This window comes from Rhineura floridana, chromosome 15 (genome assembly GCF_030035675.1).
Source record: "Rhineura floridana isolate rRhiFlo1 chromosome 15, rRhiFlo1.hap2, whole genome shotgun sequence".
In the NCBI taxonomy this organism is placed as follows: Eukaryota; Metazoa; Chordata; class Lepidosauria; order Squamata; family Rhineuridae; genus Rhineura; species Rhineura floridana.
Genome location: NC_084494.1, coordinates 8589698 through 8611802, shown reverse-complemented (window position 1 = coordinate 8611802; position 22105 = coordinate 8589698). Strand labels below are relative to the sequence as shown.

The following is a 22105-nucleotide window of genomic DNA, read 5'->3' as shown; positions in this document are numbered from 1 at the left end:
AGGCGACTTACAATAAAAAACAATACATCATATACAATATACAAAATAAAACACAGTCATAGTCAATTTAAAATCAGATTCCAATTAAAACATCATAAAACTAACCCTCCCCAATCCCATAGGCCTGCCTGAATAGCCAGGTTTTTAAGGCTCGGCGAAAACCTGTCAGGGAGGGAGTATGTCGAAGATCAAGAGGAAGGGAGTTCCAGAGGGTGGGGGCCACAATCGAGAAAGCCCTCTCTCTGGTCCGCACCAACCTAGCTAGTTTAACCAGTGGGACCGAGAGAAGGTCTTGTGAGGCTGATCTTGTCAGGCGGCATAATTGGTGACTCTGGAGGCGCTCCTTCAGATAAACTGGGCCGAAACCGTTGGAGAGCCCCCTACTTGACATCCTGGAGAGGTGCTGCCAGTCAGTGTAGACAATACTGAGCTAGATGGACCAGTGATCTGACAGGGTATATGGCAGATGCCCGTGTTCATATGGTGGGTGTTAAAAGAACCTTGTAATAATGGATCACAAAGAAGAGCTCACTCTATAGGTTTTAAGACCCAGGCAGGCTGGTACAGGGAGAGGTGTTGCTCCAGGTCCCAAGTCAAACAAATGTTTAACTTTAGTGTTTGGATTTAGTTGGTAACAATGGAGATCTGCAACAAAAATGTTGCAGTATAACCTTACTCCTTAACAGAAGAACTTCTGTTCAACATTCCAGCCAGCCAGCCCTGCTTCCCTCAAGAATATTGTAAGTTGCAAGGGGCTCCAACAAACCAAATTCTTCCCCCCCCATCCCAATGTTCTCTTTTTCTTGTCCAGTTAATCCTCGACATTCTGTAGCTCCAAAGGTCACTGAGCATGCTTAGTCATTGTTGTGCTGTTGCATTCTTTGCGTATGTTAGTGATGGGTATTTTTGTCGTCATCATTCTACAGACATATAAAGCCATTGAAGCAGTATACAACATAAAAAAGAACAAAACACACAAACACAAACTCTAAAAACAATAAAATCAATTCAACAAACTCTAAAAAAAACTTTGCGAACTCCAAAAACAAATTTCATCAGATATAAGATGGATAATTCCTTAAATGACTGGGTTATACCTCAGGGAAAGCCTTCCCAACCAGAAATGTCTTCAGTAGGTGCCTAACCATTATCGCGCCAGGTGCCTGCCTGATTTCGGCTGCAACATGAAAAGCCCAGATTGTAGTTGCACCTCTAGGGCATATGGTACTCTCAGCAGTGCTCCGAGGAGCACCATTGCCGGGCAGCAATCTATTGGGTGACGTTATGCTTCTACATACCTTGGGGTGGTATTCAACTAAGTCCTACTCAGAGTAGACCCACTGAAATTAATAAATCAAAGTTTGTCATGTCCATTAACTTAAATGGGTCTAGTCTGAGTAGGACTACCATTAAATACCACCTTTGGAGTATATCAGGACCTCCCTCTTGTTTCTCCACGGCCTTGTTTTGCCTCCAATTCTGTTGGCATGGGACATTGCGTTTGCTACTGTAGATGAACTTCTGCCCGTTCACCTATCTGTAATTACTCCCTCTTCACATGTTTCCTTGACAGTGGTGTTTGGTCAGTTTGCCTTCTTCCAGACAGCTCTTCACGATATCATCGAAGTGCATGATGGTCCCAATCAGCATTCCCGCCTCCTCAGCTCTCTCTCTGGTTCTCACACCGGTAAGTTCCCCCTCAGACCCACCTCACTCCTGGAGATGGGAAGGCTTCTAGTCAAAAAGGACTTGAGATGCACAGGTTCTGGAGGATCCATGTGGCCACCTGGTAGGACCTATAGTTTGCCTTCCTTCCATTCCTGCTTTAGTGCAATTTCAGTTCCAAGATGGCGGCTGGGGATGGAAAGGAGGAAATGCTGCCCCTTGTTGCCTAGCAACTCTAGGGCATGGTTCACGGTAATACTTGGAATCAACAACAAAAGAGCTTCTTCTGTCCTTGCACACATTCCTAAGAAAGGGAAATATCTATGGGCAAATGAAACAGACTAGGAAAGGGATAGTGTTTTTGGAGAAACTGCTTTGGTACATCATCTTAAGCTTGCTTGAGTCCTACTGCTCATGCACCAATCGGTTGTGTGGAGATAAAGCAAGGAGCAGAACACCACCACACCTTAAGAAGGATGCAGACAAACTGGAACAGGTTCAGAGGAGGGCAATAAGGAGGATCAGGGGACTGGAAACAAAGCCCTATGAGGAGAGGCTGAAAGAACTGGACATGTTTAGCCTGGAGAAGAGAAGACTGAGGGGAGGTATGATAGCACTCTTCAAGTACATGAAAGGTTGTCACACAGAGGAGGGCCACAATCTCTTCTCGATCGTCCCAGAGTGCAGGACACGAAATAATGGACTCAAGTTACAAAAAGCCAGATTTCGACTGAACATCAGGAGAAACTTCCTAACTGTTAGGACAGTGGAACCAATGACCTAGGGAGGTGATGGGCTCTCCAACAATGGAGGCATTCAAGAGACAGCTGGAGAGCCGTCAGGAATGCTTTAATTTGGATTCCTCCATTGAGTAGGGAATTGAACTTGATGGCCTTAAAGGCCTCTTCCAACTCTATGATTCCATGATTCTATAACAGGTAGCCCGGAGGAGACACCATAGTTTAGTGACTTTGGGGGTTACGTCTAAACACCTGTTGCTGGGGAACATGACCAGGAGAGTCTTCTGTCCTTGTTGTGGTCTTTTCAGAGGCATCTGGTTAGCCACTGTGGTAGCAGAATGCTGGACTAGTTGGGCCTTTAGTCTGATCTAGCACAGCTCTTTCTTTGGTCTTGTGAGTGAATGGGTGTGTGAATGTTTAGGCCTGTTCAGTTTATACATTGTTCCCCTCTAAAATATCCTGAAGTGATTTACAACCAAAGTAAAAAAACCCAGAAAACTAAATCACATGACCATTATTAAAATCAGATTTAACAGCACAAAGTCATATCACTGGTGTTTCCCACGCTTCGACGGTTGTTGAAACAGTGATAAGAGCCTAGTTCACACATTATGCTGAACACAGGTGCAAGCTGTCTCTACGCATGCACAAGTGTTGCTGTGGAAGAGTGTGCACGTGTTGATTTGTACAGCTCAGCTATTGTGTACACAGGTACACAGATTGTATGCTCATTGCATGTAATGTCTGAACATCCCTTAAGGCTGGCACCGGGCAGACAATGCTAGGGAGAGCTTTTCATAAACAGGCCAGGGGGCCACTACAGAGAAAGCCCCAAACCACCGGTTCCTGCCACGTTCGTGGGAGCAGGTGGGTAGAAACCAAAAGCAGGGCTTGCACGCACCTGGGGGGACGGGGGGGGGCAGAGAACTCATACACACGAGTTTGGGTGGTGGGAAACTCATAAGAGGGTACAAAGCAGGGCCAGGTTCCTCATCACTGCTCCACAGAAAATTACCACCCCTTTGGTATGGTGCACCAGACCAATTTTGGCTTCATTTAGGTAAGAATTCTACTTTATTGTATTTTGTTTTCAAAGTGTTTTTTTTTTTAAAAAAAACTGCTTTCTCCTTCCCTAGGCGAATCCTTGCCTTTGGCTACCACCAACCAAATCCTGATCAAGTTCAGTGCCAAAGGCCAAGCCACCGCCAAAGGTTTCCATTTTGTATACCAAGGTAGGAGAAGATAACAATAATCAAATTGAAATGGGGGGGGGGCATGTTGGTTGGTGTGGAAGCCATCAGCGCAGGGTCACTCAGGGAAGAGTCATTTGGGAGGATCATAGCCGGGCAGAGCAACCCTTAGTATAGGAAGATGGCAGAACTTATGCCAGATTAAGTTAAGCCGGTTGTCAGTTTCTCCTATTCCAGACTCCATTCAGTTGCACGGCTGCTGCTGGCTGAGCCAGCCCAATCCTGGCAGAGGGAAAACCAGCCTGTAAAACAGAGTTGGACTTACCATCCTTTTTGCTGGAGTGAGTTCTGCCAGGTTTCCAGGTCACAAGACTGAGCTGAAAGAGGCCTGGAAGAGGCGTTAAGTGTCCCCTTGCTCCATCCCACCCCTGCCATGCCCCAGGAATGCCCTCTTTTTGAACCTACCCTGGTGTAAGTTCTCCAACTCACATCCCACAAGCTGAGCCACAGCTGAGCTCAACGGGGTTGAGGGAGTTACCCTGGCTCAGCCAGGAGACCCCAAAATTCATTTATTTCATCCTGACAGATCTTGAGTTTGGAATGTGGTGTAAATCTCATTGAGAGAAAAGGAGCATGGTTCTGCAATATTTTACGATGAGTTTACATTTCAACCCAGAATTCATCTGGGCTCTGGGCTGAAATATTAATGCATTTGCTGCTAGAAAAATAAGGTAGTGGGATTAGGAGCAGAGCTAGAACTGTCTTCTCCCTCCCTTGCCCATCAAAATTAACAGACTTTGAGATATTCTAGAACAGGAGGGAGGGGCTCCAGATATTGTCAGACTTCAGATCCTATCAGCTGCAGCCATCATGGCCATCTTTTGGAGGACTCCAAGTTGGCTACCCTTAATATAGAATATTAGTGACTTAAGAATAGCCAGCAATTGAAATTAATAGCAGTAGTAAGGAGTGACCACAATCAATAAGCAGAAATGATTTCTGCAAGTCCATTTTATCCAAAAGCTCTTAATGCATATTGCAGGAGGCTACAAAATGTGAAATTACTAAATGTCACCATCTGAGTGCTAGACCTGTGAATCAATTGAAGACATTTTAGTTGAGTAATCCTGTGCCCTTTAACCAATTAATCAAACCTCAGTATTGGTGCCTCTTTGAAATAATGAAGCAAATAAGGTATAATTTTCAGTGTAAGAACCAAAGACTACTGTTTTCTGCTTGCTAGGAAGGTAATCTGTACTATTTTCCTTTTCCTTCCCCGTGAAAGAAGCACACCGGAATCTAATGCATCCTTTAAAATAAATCAGTAAACTCGAGAATCAAATCAAATCAAGAATCTCATATATTAAAATTGCCTTTGCCAGTTAAAACTGCACCCCAGAGATGAATCAGCAAAAAACATTTGTTAATTCTATAACTGGGTGGGTGACAAACTGTAGAGGCCATTTCACCAAATATGCCGGTAGGGGAAAGGGAGACAAAATTCTCCAACAGTTTCCAGGTGGGAGGGGGGCTCACTATTAACAGTCCCCCCAAAACAGCACTGAAATGACCACCTGAGAATTAGGGCCACCAATGTCATCCCATCTCTGCCATGCCTCACATGGTAAAGGAAAATCAGAAGCAACCGGGCATTCAGTCTTGTCTTTCAGTGAAGCTTATGTACCTTTACTGGTCTTCTCATTGACCATCTTCAATAAGCTCCCATTGAACTGTGGAACTCCCCAAAGCACATGAAAACCAATGCGGAAGGTGTCCATCCTCTTAATACCAAAAGATGTGCATCTTTTGTGCTGGCTGAGGTCGGCTGGAATTGAGCCTATCTCCACCTACCCACTGCTGTAGGTCAAGGGTAGGCCCATCTGATTTGCATGCAGAAGGTCCCAAGTTCAGTCCCTGGCATCTCCAGGTAGGCAGCAGTGTCACTAGCGGGAGTGCGGGGAATTGCAGACCTCCAGTGCTCGCCCTCCCAGGGTCATGGACGAGGTGGCTGGGCTTGCATGCGTGGATGCATGTGCGCACACACTGAAGGCCAGTCACCCCATCCATGTCCCTGGGAGGGTGCATGCCAGAGGGGCACCCAGCCAGAGAAGGCCTGGGAACGCCGGCGCACCTCTCTCACCCCGCCGACGCTGCTCCCGGTCTCGCCCACCCGCCCGCCTCCGAGGAGTTGGAGCAGCCTTGCTGGGCAACGGCGCGGGGCGTGGCGTGGCGGCTCTGGGTGTCACCCCCCTCATGGTGACACCTGGGTGCAGGCCGCACCCTCCGCACCCCGTTAGTGACGCCCCTGCAGGTAGGACTAGGAAAGGCTTCTGCTTGAAACCCTCAAGAGCCACTGCCAGACTGTGCAGGTAGTACTGAGCTAGGTGGATGAAGTCTCTGGCTTGGTACGAGACAGCTTCCTATGCTCCTAGGTTTCAGCCGTGGCTGAGGTTTCCATCGCTTGCACACATGTCATGTGTGTCCAGGGAGAAGATGAAGCATGGACTGCCTCTGTGTGCCTGCCTTCTGGCTGTCTTCTAAATACCTCTCGTTGTGCTAGTCAAAACACTGCTTTTATATTCTTTTGACAATTTTTCTCTTGGGGGAAAAAATCTTTCCCTATGGTGTTTTTCAGAGGCTTAATTGGGAGCCCGTAATTAACAGCAGTTCTGCTGTGCCTGATTTATCCCGGTAGGGAAAGCATACAAAGCCATCAGACGCTGCTTCTACAGGAGGGCTTTGCAATTTTGGAAAGCCCCTGGATATCCTGGGTAGCTGAGCTCACTTGCAAGCTTGAGCCACCACAGGAAGGCTCGACCCTGATTCCTTTTTTACACTTTTTTTGCAGTAATCAGAGAACCTTTCAGTTGACTCTTCCTAATTATGGGGGCAGAGATTTTGATAGCAATTGTTAATGATTTAGCTGAATCAAAGACTTTGATGAAGTCAAATAAAAATTGCCTCCTTCCCTCCGGAGAGTTAATTGCAACCTCCCCTGAGCGGCACAATCGTGTCTGATTGCTTCTCAGAGAGGAACAGCAACAGGAGCAGCCCCTTGCCAGCATCTAACCTCTCTAAGTCAAATCAAGCACCTTTCCATTACAACGCTGTATGTCCTGATGGCTGGTTCATGCCTCCTAGTGCTAGCCATGCACTGGAGTTGGAGGGCACCTTTATTTTAGCTGCATTGGTGGAGTTTGGGCATCCGTGCGAAGCTTTCAACAATCAAGGGTTAACTGCAAGATCTAGGCAGGGAGTGCATTTCTTGCCTCTGCCCAATGTATATGGGGGGGCATTTTCAGCCTGAGGGCCGCATTCCCTTTTGGGCAAGCTTCCAGGGGCCTCATGCCAGTGGTGGGCAAGGTCAAAAGTGAAAAAATATTGTTTAAAATATTAAATAATGCTTTTGCTTTTATCGAAGTTACTGTAATTTTATTTATTGAACCCCACCTTGCTATATTTTTTAACGAAAAGTGTGGCCTATAACTATTTAAATAAATAAAATGTAACATTTACCTTTGCAGCACAAGATCTACATCTGGGAGGCGGGGGGGGGGACAAGATCTAAACAGGGAGGCGCGGGGGCAGTTTTTTCAACCTGAGGGCCGCATTCCCTTCTGAGGGCCACATGCCCATGGCGGACGGGGCCAGGGGCAAAAGTGAGCAGGGCAAACAGTTGTGAATTTTATCCCCATACAGAAGTCCAGTTTCTACACACACGCCCCTCTCTGCCCTCCCTTCAGGCAAGCAGAGTTCAAGGGTGCATTCTAGCCAGGCAAAAACACTTGGGGGGGAGTACAAAGCAGGTCTGGTAGGGGTGGTGGTTGGGAGGGCTGGCCTGAGGGTCCCAAGGGCCAGACAGAGAGTCTTGGAGGGCCACATTTGGCCTGCGGCCCTGAGTTTCCCCATGCCTGACCTATGCTCTTCATACATGATACTCGCATTAAGATTTTGCTCATCTTTGCCCTGTGTTCTTCTCCCCTGCCATTTCCTCCCCCTGTGTGTCTCTTGAAGCGGTCCCACGGACAAGTGCAACACAGTGCAGCTCTGTGCCAGAACCCCGCTATGGGAGGCGGGTAGGCAGCGATTTCTCTGTAGGCGCCGTGATCCGGTTTGAGTGCAGCCCCGGCTACGCCCTCCAAGGATCCCGCAGCATCGAGTGCCTGACGATGCCTGGAGCCCTTGCTCAGTGGAATTCCTCCGTGCCGGCCTGTGTTGGTTTGTACCTGACAAAGCCAGAATGGGGCTGAACCTGAATACAGACCTGAGTATTCAACTCCAGGGTTCCTGGAGGATATTGGGCTTGAGCTGGCGCTGGAGCCTGGAGGACTGGGGCCGAAACTGCTTCTATTGACCATGAAAGGCGGGCGTGGGGAACCTTTGGCCCTGCAGTCATCCCTGGCCATTGGTCATGCTCGGTAGGATTGATGGGAGTTGTAGTTAAGCAGCATCTGCAGAGGCAAAGGCTTCCCACATCTGATGCAAGGGCACGAGATTGGTCACATGAGTTTTTATATACGAAGACATCGAAATCTTTATGTGTAAGATTGAAGGCAGAAGTTGGGCTGCTTCCTTCTCTTGTCCGCAAATCTCCCAGCCACAGCAGGAAGCCTACAGAGGTCCACTCCTAAGTGCATCCATGACCACGGGTATACTTCAGACGACAACTCACAGCAGTAGTGGGGCTACTGCTGTTTTGGGTATATATTTGGGTGTTGTCATTCCATGGAAGCACAGCAAAAGTGCTGAGTTCAGTTTCCCAAGAGTATTAGATAATATCCAACATTAGTCACACTCAGAGGAGACCCATTGAAATTAATGGACATGACTAACTTGGGTCTATTGATTCGAATGAGGCATTGGTTTTAAAAAAAGTTTCTAGCGTTATGGTTTTAAAGATGGCTGTAATACCTGATAAAATCTCACCGGCCAGGGGAATTTCTAGTTTCAATGTCCTGTGTTACTCCTTGCTCCTCCTCAAGTCTAGCAGAAGCAGAGTGACTTATGCACACACAAAAAAAGTATTGCAGAATTAATTTTCAGAGCAAGAAAACTTGCAGTATTTCTCTCTACCACACAAGAAGGCTCAAAACTTTAGCATTTTGTTAAAGGTTATATTTATTAAAATATAACAAAGAAGAACTTGTGCTAATCAAACCAAACAAGTGTCAGGAGGGACAATCTGTACAGGTAGGCAGTAAACCTCCTGCCTGCTGCTGAGAGCCAAACCACCCCAACGTAACATCATCTCCCATGCAGGTGACGGTAGGCAAATAGCATCTTCCCTTAAAGGGAGGTTGGAGTGTGTGACCTGACCTGTGCCAGCCATCCTTGCTATTCAGCATTCAGCAGGTGACACATGCCCGGTCCCAAGAGCCCCAAACCACGCTGAGCCCAAATCTGGTCATCATTAGCTGCCCACCATGCCTCAGGGTGCTGGTTAAGCTCCACTTACCTGCCCGCACAACATGCCAGCAGGGAACAGCCAGATTAAACCCAACTCACCAGAAGCCAATGGAATGGAGAGCAGTGTAAGGTAGGTGGAAAAGGATGCCCCCACAGGCCAATCAGAGAGCAGCCTAAAAATCCGCACTCAGCTCCATCTGGCAACTGGCAAGACCCACACTGCTCAAAGGGTGGGAGGGTGGATGCTGGAAAAGGTGAAGACGAAGTGCTTGGAGAGGGGCCTCCTTGGGGGATGCAGTGACCTTGCGAATCTTCTTCCTGAAAGGGGATGGGGTCAATTCACCCCCAACCTATAGGCCAGCCTTTCCCAACCTTTGGGTCCCCAGATGTTGCTGGACTACAATTCCAATCGCTCCTACTGGGAGGAAGGGCGGGTTGTTATTATTATTATTATTATTATTATTATTATGGTGGTGGTGGTGGTGGTGGTGCTGGAGAAGAACTTTGCGCATACCACAGACTGTGAAAAAAACACAGATAATTGGGTGTTAGAACAAATTAAACCAGAACTGTCACTAGAAGCGAAACTGAGGTTATCATGCTTTGGACACATAATGAGAAGACATGATTCACTAGAAAAGACAATAATGCTGGGAAAAACAGAAGGGAGTAGAAAAAGAGGAAGACCAAACAAGAGATGGATTGACTCCATAAAGGAAGCCACAGACCTGACCTTACAAGATCTGAACAGGGTGGTTCATGACAGATGCTATTGGAGGTCACTGATTCATAGGGTCACCATAAGTCGTGATCGACTTGAAGGCGCATTACAACAACATATTCATTCATTCATTCATTCATTAAGTCTATACCCTGTGATTCCTCCCAGTACAGGGTGGCAAACAAAAACACTAAGATATCATAAAAACAGACATTAAAATATATTAAAACAAAACATATTTTTAAAAAATTTTATAAAAAAACTTTAAAAACATCTTTAAAAGCACCTAGGCATACATACGGTGGCGACTGGGGGTTCCATGTCAGTGGTGCAGTGGAATCCACTCCAGAATTTAGTCTGAACTTCCAAGGAGCTGTCCAAGGTGCTATGAAGGGGAGGGAGCAGGAAGTGGAAGCAGATAACAGTGTTGATAGAGAGTAGCTAGAGATTAGGCAGCTTCACATGAAATTGATCTGCCGGAGTCTCCCTTGTCTCTTGCAGTGCCCTGTGGTGGAAACTTAACTGAGCGAAAAGGCACAATTTTATCCCCTGGATTCCCCGAGCCTTACTTGAACAGCCTCAACTGTGTGTGGAAAATAACGGTCCCTGAAGGAGCAGGAATACAGGTAAAGCGTTCCAGGAGTGCCCGGTTTGGTAAGCTCATCTAAAGGCTTGTATAGTGATCCCAGCTCAAATATCCTTGGAGCATTGAACACTCAGCCCTCAGTCCTGATACAGCAGGGCCCCGTTTTTTGATATTCCGTTAATACGGCGGCTCCAGAGGGGCAATCAGCTGTAGGAAGGGGGACTTCCAGCTGCCACGCTGCAGATGACAGCGATCAGCTGTAGCACGGGGAGCTCCAGCTGCCACGCTGCAGATGACAGCGATCAGCTGTAGCACAGGAAGCTCGCTCGCTACAGCTGATTGCTGTCACCTGTAGCACTGCAGCTGGAGCTCCCTGTGCTACAGCTGATCATGCGCTACAACTGATTGCTGTCAGCCCCACGCTACAGCTGATCGCTGTCAGCTGTAGCGTGGTGGCTGGAATACAGTAGGGCCCCACTTTCCAGTGGTTTTTGCGTTTCAGCGGGGGCCTGGAACATAACCTGCTACATGAGTGGGGCCCTACTGGGACCAGGAGCTGAGAACGTATTGTGCCTGTGCTGCTCCGTTTCTGAGCCCAATTCAAAGTGCAGTTGCTTACCTTTGAAGGGGCATGGGGGCCACATCCATGGAGGAACATCTGCTTCCACTTGAACCTGCCCGTGCAGGCTGAAAGAAAGAAAATTGATTGAACTCTGATCCCCTTCTCGTGTCATCTGAAGCATGGCAGCTGGCAACTGTGGACTAGATCTTCTCTGTGATGCCCCCCTTTATGGATTTTTTTGTCCCCTGGTGCCTACTTTGATATCTGTTAAGACCATTTTATTTTCCTGTTGCTTTTGCCATATGAGTTTTATTGGGGGGGTGTCTTTTTACTGTTGTGAACTTATTATTATTGATTTTTATGATGGTAAGATTTTTTGGTAAACCACTCTGACAATTTTATAGAGCTCTCCAAGGTCCTGTTCATGCCTCTGCTTTGACTCTGCCTTTGACTGGACAGTGATTGGACTCTGCCTGCTTCCCCTGTGAGCCTCTTGCTCCCATGGGACTATACAGGATGGATCCAGGCTGAGTTAGTTGCCCATTTATATTCATGAGACTTAAGTAGTGACTAACATTTCACATTGATTTAAATGGGACCGAGATGCAGTTTACTCTGGATCCAATCCATTGTGATCCTGGCTATGCATGTAGGCAATATTTCTTCTTAGTAAAATTATTATTATTATTATTATATTGGAATAATAATAACCACTCTGCTTTGGTAGGCAGGCAACAGGGAGTGAGAGAAACAACCAGCACCAGCAAGCGAGCCTCCTTGCAACTTCCAAACTAGCAACTGGCATGTATTTCCTTTGGTGCTAAAGCTAATAAACAGATCCATTTTGTTCTGGATTTGTGTCTCACCACCCTCCCCATAACGTTTAATTTTGCCCTGGATATCTTGTGACTTGTTTGCATTGTTACAGGTAATTCCCACAGGCACGCCAAGGGGAAAAGAAAGAAAAAAACTCACTTTAGCAGAGCAAGACTGTTAGACAGTGGAGGTGGTTTTGCAAAGCGTTTGGCACTTGCAGTTTGAAAAGGCGATCATTTGTTCATTAATTTAAGCAGGGATGAGGAGAACGGAAGGGAGAGGGCAACACCCCTCTCTTAAGCCGCTCTCTCTCTTTGTGCCTCTTGTTTGGAATGCAGCGGCTCAGTGAGAGCCTCCTTAGCAAAGCTGCTAATGGATTTTTGGAACATAGGCACTTAAGATGGAAGAAAAGAAGAAACGAAAAAATGGAAACATTTAAGAAAAACATGGCTTTATTCAGAAAATAGAATCCCCTTTCTCCTACCCCATCAAAGTGGTTTTCAGGCTTTCTTCCAGATAACGTACCTAGGGCTCCTCAGAAGCTTATTAAGAGTTCCTGAATGAGCAGATCAATAGTGACAGATAAGCCCTATTCAAGGACAGTTTGATCACCGCTGCTCATCTTCCCCTTCCAAAAGGGAGTGCTGAAGATGTTCTTGGAAGCAGTTCACACAGGGCAATGGTAAGGCCCAGCAGTCTCAGCCAGCATCCTCTTGAATGTGTTCCAGCATCCTTTCCTGTGTGCAAGGTGGTTTGAAAACTACCGCCATCATCTTAGGGATGGGGGAGAAATTTGATTCAGTTCATGTTTAAACCTGAATCTATTGAATTCGCACTTTTTGAAACAACATGAGAACTGAAACACAGCAACAATAAACTATCCAGGAGGGGTCCAATGATGAGAATTCATAAGAATATCAGAAGAGCCTGCTGGGTCAGGCCAATGGCCCATCTAATCCAGCATCCCGTCCCCACTGTGGCCAACCAGATGGCCATGGGAAGCCTGCGAGCAGGACCTGAGCGCAAGAGCATTCTCCCCCCTGCGATTTCCAACAACTGGTATTCAGGAGCATATTGCTTCCAACAGTGGTGGTAGTGCATAGCCATCATGGCTAGTAGCCATTGAAAGCTTTATCCTCCATGAATTTGCCTAATCCTCTTTTAAAGCCATCCAAGTTAGTGGCCATCACTAACTCCTGTGGGAGCAAATTCCATGGTTAAACCATGCACTGCATGAAGAAGTCCTTCTGTCTGTCCTGAATCTTCCAACATACAGCTTCATTGGATGTCCATGAATTCTAGTGTTATGAGAAGAGGAAGGGCAAAAATAATAGCTTTCCTTTGATGAATGAAAACTGATTGAACTCTGAGGACCTTTAATTTGTGAATGCTTACCAGGTAGCTTGTGTCTTACTCTCTTTCTGCCTTTTGCCTTGCTGTGCCTCAAATGTACAGGACTGTGCTGTCCTTTAAACGGGGTGTGGGTGTGTTAGAGACCAATAGAACATGCAGCTAGTGATGGCTGGTGGCTCCATATCAGTGGGGCAGTGGAATCCACTCTTGGTTTTAGTCTGAACTTTCAAGGAGCTGTTCAAGGTGCTGAAATCTGAAAGCTCTATCGACGGCTCCTTGAAAGTTCAGACTAAAACCCAGAGCAGATTCCACTGCCCCACTGACATGGAGCCACCACGCCACTGCATGCAGCCAACGTCTAGGCTGAGGCCCAGGTCCATCAGTTTCCCATCCCTTTAGGCACCCATTAATGCCCACTTTGCACCACTGGTTAAGATTAAACAGTGGCAAAACAAGAGGAGGTGGTGGGAATGAAAGCATTTTTAGAACAGAGACAGTGTCAAGCCAATGAGGATTTTATGAAATCAGCGCACTTGCTAGCTCTTTGGGTATGAATTATTCATCCCAAAGGCATCTCTTCCCTGGATGAATTCATTTATATCCCTGGCAATAAATACAAGCTGATCCCTCATGAAATCCTGCACATCAGAGTAGAATTAGAACCCTAGAATGTTTATGCCTTTCCAAAACCGGGGAGCTTTGGGGGTAGAACAAGAGGGAGAAAGGGACCTCCCTCAAAGTCTTGTTTCTGTATTAGAGGAAATTATTACTAGGTGGATAATTATGCAGAAGCTGACTTGGCTAGAGCAATTGGTAGACTCCACGGAGGTCATAAGCATTTCAGTGAGATGGATTCGAACGGTTTTCATCTTTTTTTTCTTTTTTTTCTTTTGCTTTAAAGTCCCCACAAAGTTGTTAGGATAAATCAAGGAGGTAAACAAGCTATAATGTCAGAGATAATGGTTTATGATCCCTCTTCTGACATCCACCTTTCCCTTTGCTGCGTTCAGCGGAGTAGAAATTTTGTATAGCACAGTGGGGAGGAGAGCCTGGCTGGGAGTCCAGAGTCTGTGAGTTCAAATCCCCGCTCGTGTCTTCTGGGCGTCAAGGGCCAGCTTAAGATCACCCCACAGTGAGTGGCTCAGGGGTTACATGCCCTGCCACCTGTGCAGCCGTGGGCAAGCTGCCTAGTCCCAAGGAGCCCAGTTGCCCCCAGCTAGCAGTTGTGGCAAGGAAGGGACTGGCTTGTGCAGCTGTGGCAAGCGGAGCAGACCCTAGCCAGTTGTGGAGGATTAGCCTCAGAGGAAGGCAATGGTAATCCCCCTCTGAATACTGCTTACCATGAAAACCCTCTTCATATGGTCGCCATAAGTCGGGATCGACTTGAAGGCAGTCCCCCCCCCAATGGTAGAATGGATTTGTCATCCAAGCATTTCCTAGAGAATGTTCAGGAACAACTGAGAGGATACAGTCTTCAGAATCAAGTGGCAAAAATTCACTTGGTTTGTCCCACTTGGGGCTCCTTGAGAAGCATATTCGAATGCTCTCTTCTACCAAAAACATAAAATGAAACTTCCCCACCTATAGAAAGGTAGTATGTCAGGGATAGGGTCAGCTTTCTCTGTAAATAGATTAAGGGACCATTTATTAAAGGTGTGCACCACCTCTGTCTGAATCCTAAATAATAAAGTCAATCGGTGATTTGGGGTAGTCTTTCACATGACCAAGTCAAAGGGAGCAAATCATCAAATTTAACAGATCAGAGCTGGATCCAAATAATGAATTGAATCGAAACCACATAGAATGCATCTGAAACAGATTGTGCTGCATCCACCGGATACAGATTCAAGGCAAATCTGCACACCCCTACTACTACTACCCATCAGCCACTGGGATTTTCCAAATAGCACAAATGAATATATTGCACCATAGTTTTATTCTGCATGGACAGATATAGTTTATACACTCCCCATTCTTGGAAGGATAAATTTGTCGGACACATTTTATAAATGGTTGTTCCATAGATAAGGAGTGTGTGTTTCAGGGAATGCTGGTGTATCTCGGGAGTTTAACAGGATCTCCTCGAAGAGAACATCAATAATGGCAGATGAGCTTCCCAGAAAAAAAAAGCTTGCCCATGACAGTGTTCCTCTGCAACATTCATCTGCATTGCTGGGCATGTTTGAGAGCATCATCCCAGTTTCAGTGGGGCAGCAGTGAGGCCAAATTAATATCACACTAATCAAGTGTGTGCCCTAGAAATTACACTTGCTAATCAGAGCTGTGCCTGACAACAATGCTCTTCAATGCAAAGCTATCCAGTACCCAACAGGTTCCTGAACAGACATGCAGGGGCTCCGTGGCAGATAAGTTAACACGGAAACAAGTCTCTGTGGGCAGAGATGTCTGCAAATGAGTGCCTTAAAGGTTTGGTTTCTTTTTCCAAAATTAAATCTGGCTGACTAATTAAAAACTGATTGTCATCATAAAGATGTTTTTAAAGATGCTTAGTTTTAATATATTTTAATGTCTGTTTTTATGAAGTTTTAGTGCTTTTGTTTGCTGCCCTGGGCTCCTAGTGGGAGGAAGGGTGGGATATTATTATTATTATTATTATTATTGTTGTTGTTGTTGTTCCTTTCCTTTTTCTCCTTCCTGCCTTCTCAGATCCAAGTGATCAGCTTTGTCACAGAACAGAACTGGGATTCCCTAGAAGTGTTTGACGGAGGGGATAACACAGCCACCATGCTGGGCAGCTTCTCAGGTGAGCTCTGAAGCTGGCAAAGAATGGGCTACATCAGCTTTTGTCTCTCTGGTGCCCTCTAGATGTTTTCGGCTACGATCCACATCAGTCCCAGCCAGCATGGCTGTAGTCCAGAACATCTGGAAGGCATCAGGTTGGGGGAGGCTGGACTTAGAGGTCGAGCATCAACTGTCGCCAGTCAATAATTTGGACTGGTCTCATCAAAAGCAAAAAAAAAAAACACCCAAGGCAGAGAGAGGGTCTCTAGCTGGGCTTTGAGAGTGGGTTCCTAAATCAAGCAGGGGAAAAAATCATTTTCAGTGGTGACCCCCCGCTGGTACAATGCTCTCCCTGGAGAAGTATGCTGGGCACCATCATTGTCTGCGTGTAGGCATCAGACAAAAAAATTATTCAAGCTTTTGGTCCTTAATTTAGAGAACAACTAATTGTGGCCGCTTTTTGTGCTTGTCCTTTTAAGTGGAGTAGGAAAGATATGTTCTTTATATTTATGGATGAGCACTTTAGGTCTTGTTTTAGTACAGTATTAGATTAATTTGTTGCTTTTTACAGCAAAGTGACTCAAAGCAACTTAACAGGATAACAAGAAACATATAAAAATTGAAATAGGCTGAGGTAGCAGTTGCACAGACAAGGCAGAGGAGAAGTTGACTTTTCCCACCCCCATCCACAGCTTCTTCCTGCCACCTACAAATTCCCCACTCTCTCCCATTTCTTCTTTGCATGTTGGAGGCAAAACCATGCTAGGAAATCTCACGTCCCCCCCCTCTCTCTCCCCCCCCTATTTCTCTCTCCCCCCCCCCCTCTCTCTCACACACACACAAACACAGCGTCAGGTCCGGGGTATAGTCTGAGCGTTCAAGGACAGCTGTCCCACTGACAGAGAGCCAGTAGCCGCCACTGACTATATGGCAGCAATACAATTGTCATTAGTAGGAACATTGGCCTGTAAAGCATGCTTTTGTTGACTGAATTGCTTGATGACAAAAAGCCCCATGAACACAGAGGGATGTCAGAGAATTCTGACAAGAGCAAAAACAGGAGCAGAAATGGCCAATGTTCGCTTATTCATCTCATGTCCAGAACGGAAATCAATCCAGCAGGGGCGATGGGTATTTGCTGCTGTTGTTTCTTTCAGTGCACAAACAATGCATAAATGATTATGGTTTTTTTCCCCCATTTGTATTTTTTTTCCTTTGCACTGAAATGAATGGGAGTGGAATAATATCATGACAACGTAAATTGCGTAATTTACATCAATAATTACATCTGTTGCATAATTTTGGCACGCCAGACATCAATACAGATAACGCCATTTTGGGCAGAGGATAAACTGCAGTGGAGTGGAAACACTGTTGCATGCAATGACAATGCCTTCTTACATCCCTATGTGCTCATTGCTGGTGTGTAGAACAATACTGTGTTCACATGGGAGCACGGTCACACTTTTAACCCCATCTCCAACAATACATCTGCTTCCTTCAACAACTGTGTGCTGTGTCTGTGGTTGTCTGTAGAGCAACCCCAACAGGCAGGCTTGTGGTTGCATGTAATTACTCCACACATTCAGCATAATGTGTCCCAATTGCATGGAGCCATTGCATGTGGACAGGAGCTCGTTCATGGGAGTTGTTTGGCAGACAACCATGTGCAGCGCATAATCCTTGAAGGAAGCAGAAGCAATGTTGGAAGTGGGGGCTAAGAACACAGCCCCGCTCTTCCTAAATGAACACAGGCCACAGTCACGCCAGGTATTTATTCCAGTATTATTCCACTTTAAGCAGCCATGGGGTGCTTTCATGCTGCACTTTATTCTGTTATTTTGACAGTTTCTTACCTGTCAATTTCCGCATTATATTTGACCTTTCACACGACATAGCTCCGGAACTCTGGTTGAATGTAGTGGAAGTTTAGCGCTAATTTCCATGACAAATGATACCAGAAATAATCCGTTAACAAGGCTGGGAACACAGAAACACAGTTTTTCGCTAGTTACAGTCGCTCACGTGACAGGCATCCCAGCATGCAGTGAGGAATAGTGCAGGAGCTGACCCTGAACTGCAGCCGCTAGCTCTAGCCGTGTTAAGAGGCGCCGCCGCCACCAAACAACTGGGGCCAAAGAAGGGTGAAGGGAGATGCGTTATCAGGCGCTTCCCCACCCCACCATCGACCGGAGCCACAGCCGCGAGCTCCAGTATGGATAAGAGCAAGATGGGGGGAAACCGTTGTGCGAAATGCCGGTATATCGGCTGCAAAAACTGCTGTTCCTTGGCGGCAGTGTGAAAGGGGTTTTAGAAATCGGAACAGAAGTGCTTCCTTTTTAATCTGTTCAATGCAATCAGCCCCATGTGTGAAAGCAGCCATGGCTTCCCCGAAAGAATCCTGGGAAGTGCAGCTTGTGAAGGGTGCTGAGAGTTGTTAGGAGACTCCTATTCCCCTGGCAGAGCTACAATTCTCCAAGTGGTATGACAGTGCATTCCTCTTCCCAGAGAATTCTGGGAATGGTGTGGATGTGGCAAGGAATGGGGTTACTGCAGGATAAGGAAAGGAGGGGGCAGGGGCAATGTTCAAAATGGAAATGTGTAATCCACGTATCAAAGAAGGAAAGCTGGGAGAGATGCCTGCTTCCTCTCTCCAAGGTCCACAGGTGGTTTTTATCATACTTATCAAAAGAGTGAATTCATTCATGTTTCTAAACTTTGACAGGAGCCTCTCACCAAAGCTTTATGGGCTGAGTTCCCAAGGAGCTGCATCCTCCTCCCTCCAGAGCTGCATTTTCTCCTTTCATTTCAGCCCTCCCCGAGTCATTATTCATCCAGCAAACAGGAGACAACAGTGCCACGGGGACCCCTGTGATTCTCCCTCCCACCCCACTTCCAAATCCTTTTCTGAGTCCGTTAGTCCAACTGAATAATGCTTTCCTGTGATGAGTAATGTATCTCAGCACTTTGAAAACTGTATTTCTGAGTATCCCTCTGCTGGTCTCATCGAAGCCTGATCAAAAATGAAGCCGGCTGCTGGTTGAGGGCTGCCTTCTCAGACACACGTGCACAATATCAGCCGCTTTCTCAGACAGCAGGCAGATGTTGCCCTGCAGATCTCCAAAGCCAATGGGAAGGAAATCGGGGTGCAAAGCAGCCCCATAAGTCCAATTCATTCTCCATCCATTTAAAATTGATCTTTTAAATGGATGTATCCTGGTTATATTAAATCAGTGGTGGCTGACAGCTCCTTCAAAGTTTAGACTAAAACCCAGAGTGGATTCCACTGCCCCACTGACACGGAGACACCATCCGCCACTGTATTAAATTATTGTTTTTCTGGTTCAGTAATGAACTGTTGAAGGCTCCATCCCCCAGGATGCTCCCAGTTGCATAACTGGGTGTGCACATTGAGGAGGGAAGAGAAATTCAGTTGACATTTTAATGAGAACCTACCCTAATTTGCACTTCCCGAAACAAGAAGCAAACTGAAACGCAGCTATCCCTCAAAATTCACACTTCTCCTAATTTTGCAATGCAGTTCTCCAAACAAGCAAAAGAAGTGCACACGAATGCATGTATGGGGAGGGGGAGTGTGCTTAGGAGTGCATATATTAGTGATAGCAGTTGGCAAAATGCATTACATTAGGGGGATTTGCTTGCAAAAGGCTGTGTATTAGGCAAACTTGCACAGAAAATGTTACCTTAGGAGAAACGCACTAAAATGCCAAGGAATTTTTGGGAGGGCCTTACAAAAAGAATCGCAATCTGATGCAGAAATGTGGCAAACTGAAGTTAAGATTGGAAAAATGGGAAATGGAGAGTATCGAAATTGACGGACGTGTGTGTTCCTACTGCACAGAAACCTGGAGGCTCCCCTGCACCCTCCATCTCTCCACTGCTGGATGCCTCACTGCTGCAAACTCCTTGACTTACTTTCCAGAGTTTGGGGATGGCGGGGGGGGGGAGGACACTTCCCCAAATCCAGTGAGTGAATCCATAATATCTGGTCTGGAATCCTCTCCAACGTTTCTGAAGCACCCTGGTAACATCTCTGTCTGTTGTGTGTGTGTGTTTTCCCCCTCTAGGAACCACAGTTCCCGCACTGCTGAACAGCACCTCCAACCAGCTCTATTTGCATTTCTACTCTGACATCAGCGTCTCTGCCGCAGGATTTCACCTTGAGTACAAAAGTAAGGAGACTTCTGTCAATGTTGTTCCACATTGTCCAGGTTGCAGCCTCCACTGTGAGAGCATTTCTTCTGTGTTGTGGGCAGTAATCGTGCAAATTTATTATTACTATTATTATTATTATTATTATTATTATTATTATTATTATTATTATTATTATTATTATTATTGCCTACAGCCATACTACCCTGAACACACACAATCTCGTCTGATCTCAGAAGCTAAGCAAGGTCAGGCCTGGTTAGTACTTGGATGGGAGACTGCCTGGGAATACTGGGTGCCATAGGCTTAGAGGAAGGCAATGGTAAACCACCTCTGAAGACCTCTTACCATGAAAACCTTATGAATATATCCAAAAAAGATTCACAGGGTCACCATAAGATGTAATTGACTTGAAGGCATATAACAACAACAAATTGTTGTTGTTGTTATTGTTATTTATAACCCATCCTTCCTCCCACAAGGAGACCAGGGTGGCAAACAAAAGCACTAAAAGCACTCTAAAACATCTTAAAAAGAAAAGACTTTAAAACATATGAAGACTAAACATCTTAAAAACATCTTTTTAAAAAAAAAACAGCTTTAAAAACATCTTAAAAAGTAATTCCAACACAAATGCAGCCTGTGATAAGGCCTCTACCTAAAAGGCTTGTTGAAAGAGGAAACTCTCCAGTAAGATCTAGAGAGAGTAGGTGGTATGGAATTTGATATAATTTTCAAATTTTCCAAAAAAAGCATGCAAAATCCAAGCTTGTAGCTCTCATAATTGCAGGAAAAGGACTGAGGGCATGCAAGCAGTGACTGGGGAATGCTTGGAAACCAGACCATTGGGTGGAAACTATAATGGTAATGCCATAAGAGTGGTCTATTTCAACCGCTGGTTCTTTGTTGATCAACCCCACAAACTTTAAATGAGAAAAGTATAGAACTTTGGAAAGATGGTTCCAAATTTTAACATGCATGGACAGCAAAAGTAGCCTCATACTTCCCTATTCATACAAAGAAGATTTTAAAAGTTAGAACATACAATAAAAAGTAGTACCAACAATGCAAAATAATCATAACAAAAGACAAGGGGCCCATTGGTTTCCACATGCAGTCGTGGTGTCACTACTAAAAAGGCCCTGCCTCAGCTTCCCTCCCAACTTGTCTCATTCAAGGCTAGGCATGGGAAGAAATCGAATCAGTTTGCATTTAAAGCCAAATTTGTTAAATTCATGCTTTCTGAATGAGAGCTGAAACACAGCTATCCTTTCAAATTCACACTTATCTGAATTTTGAGATGCAATTCTCCAACCAAGCAATGTTTACAAAAATGCCTGTATTAGAGGAAAGTATGCATAAAAATGAATATACTGTTAGTGGAAATAGCATACAAAAATGCATTGTATTAGGAGCAGTTGCTTGCAAAAATGTGTGCATTAGTCAAAACTGGATAGAAAAAATGTGTGGATTAGAAGAAATTTCCATTAAAATGCTGAAGAATTTTCATGAGGATTTTTTTAAAAAATCAAAAATTGCTGCAGAAATGTAGAGAGCTGAATTTAAGATTGGAAAAATGGGAAACAGAGAGAACCAAAACAGACAGATCCTTTCATCCCTACCAGAGTTTATTAAAAAACAGTTTCATATATAAAAACAATTTCAAAATCAGTACAGATGCAAATTAGGACTTTTCAAAATCTCCACTTAAAAGGCTTTTTGAAAAAGGCCTTAAAAGGCTTTTTGAAAAAGAAAAGTGTTTGGTAGGTGCCAAAGAGAGATTCGTAAAGAGTTGGAAGGGTCCTAAAAGGCATCAAGCCCAACCCCCTGCTCAATGCAGTTGATGAATGTAAAGGTGCCATTAGGGCTAGTCCTCAGGGTCTAAATCTGTGGCTATGAAGCCTGGGGAATTCTCAGTCAATCTCCAGAGACAGCACCAGATGATGGGAGATGGCTGGAAATAAAATGGGGAGCTCCAGGGCTGATACCAGTCACTTCAATATCCCTTTTTCTTTTTTCAACAGTTAGAGCAGGGGGTGCCAACCCTTTTAGACCCATGGGCGCATTTGTTGGAAGATTCAGGACAGAGAAAAGAAAGTACTTCTTCATACAGCACATAGTTGAACTATGGGATATGCTCCTACAGGAGAC

At 45.5% G+C, this 22105-nt stretch overlaps 1 protein-coding gene and 1 pseudogene across 7 annotated transcripts in view; both read left to right on the top strand.

The window, feature by feature from the left end:
* Positions 1 to 22105, top strand: part of CSMD2 (CUB and Sushi multiple domains 2) — a 769620-nt gene that overhangs the window by 629282 nt on the left and 118233 nt on the right. For all 7 annotated transcript variants that reach the window (XM_061596306.1, XM_061596301.1, XM_061596302.1 and 4 more), the window contains 6 exons: positions 1574 to 1687; positions 3542 to 3637; positions 7610 to 7813; positions 10224 to 10348; positions 15707 to 15803; positions 19870 to 19974. In XM_061596306.1, coding sequence (XP_061452290.1) covers positions 1574 to 1687; positions 3542 to 3637; positions 7610 to 7813; positions 10224 to 10348; positions 15707 to 15803; positions 19870 to 19974 — 741 coding nt within the window. The remainder of the gene's footprint in view (positions 1 to 1573; positions 1688 to 3541; positions 3638 to 7609; positions 7814 to 10223; positions 10349 to 15706; positions 15804 to 19869; positions 19975 to 22105) is intronic.
* On the top strand, positions 20143 to 20261 carry LOC133371080 (5S ribosomal RNA; annotated as a pseudogene).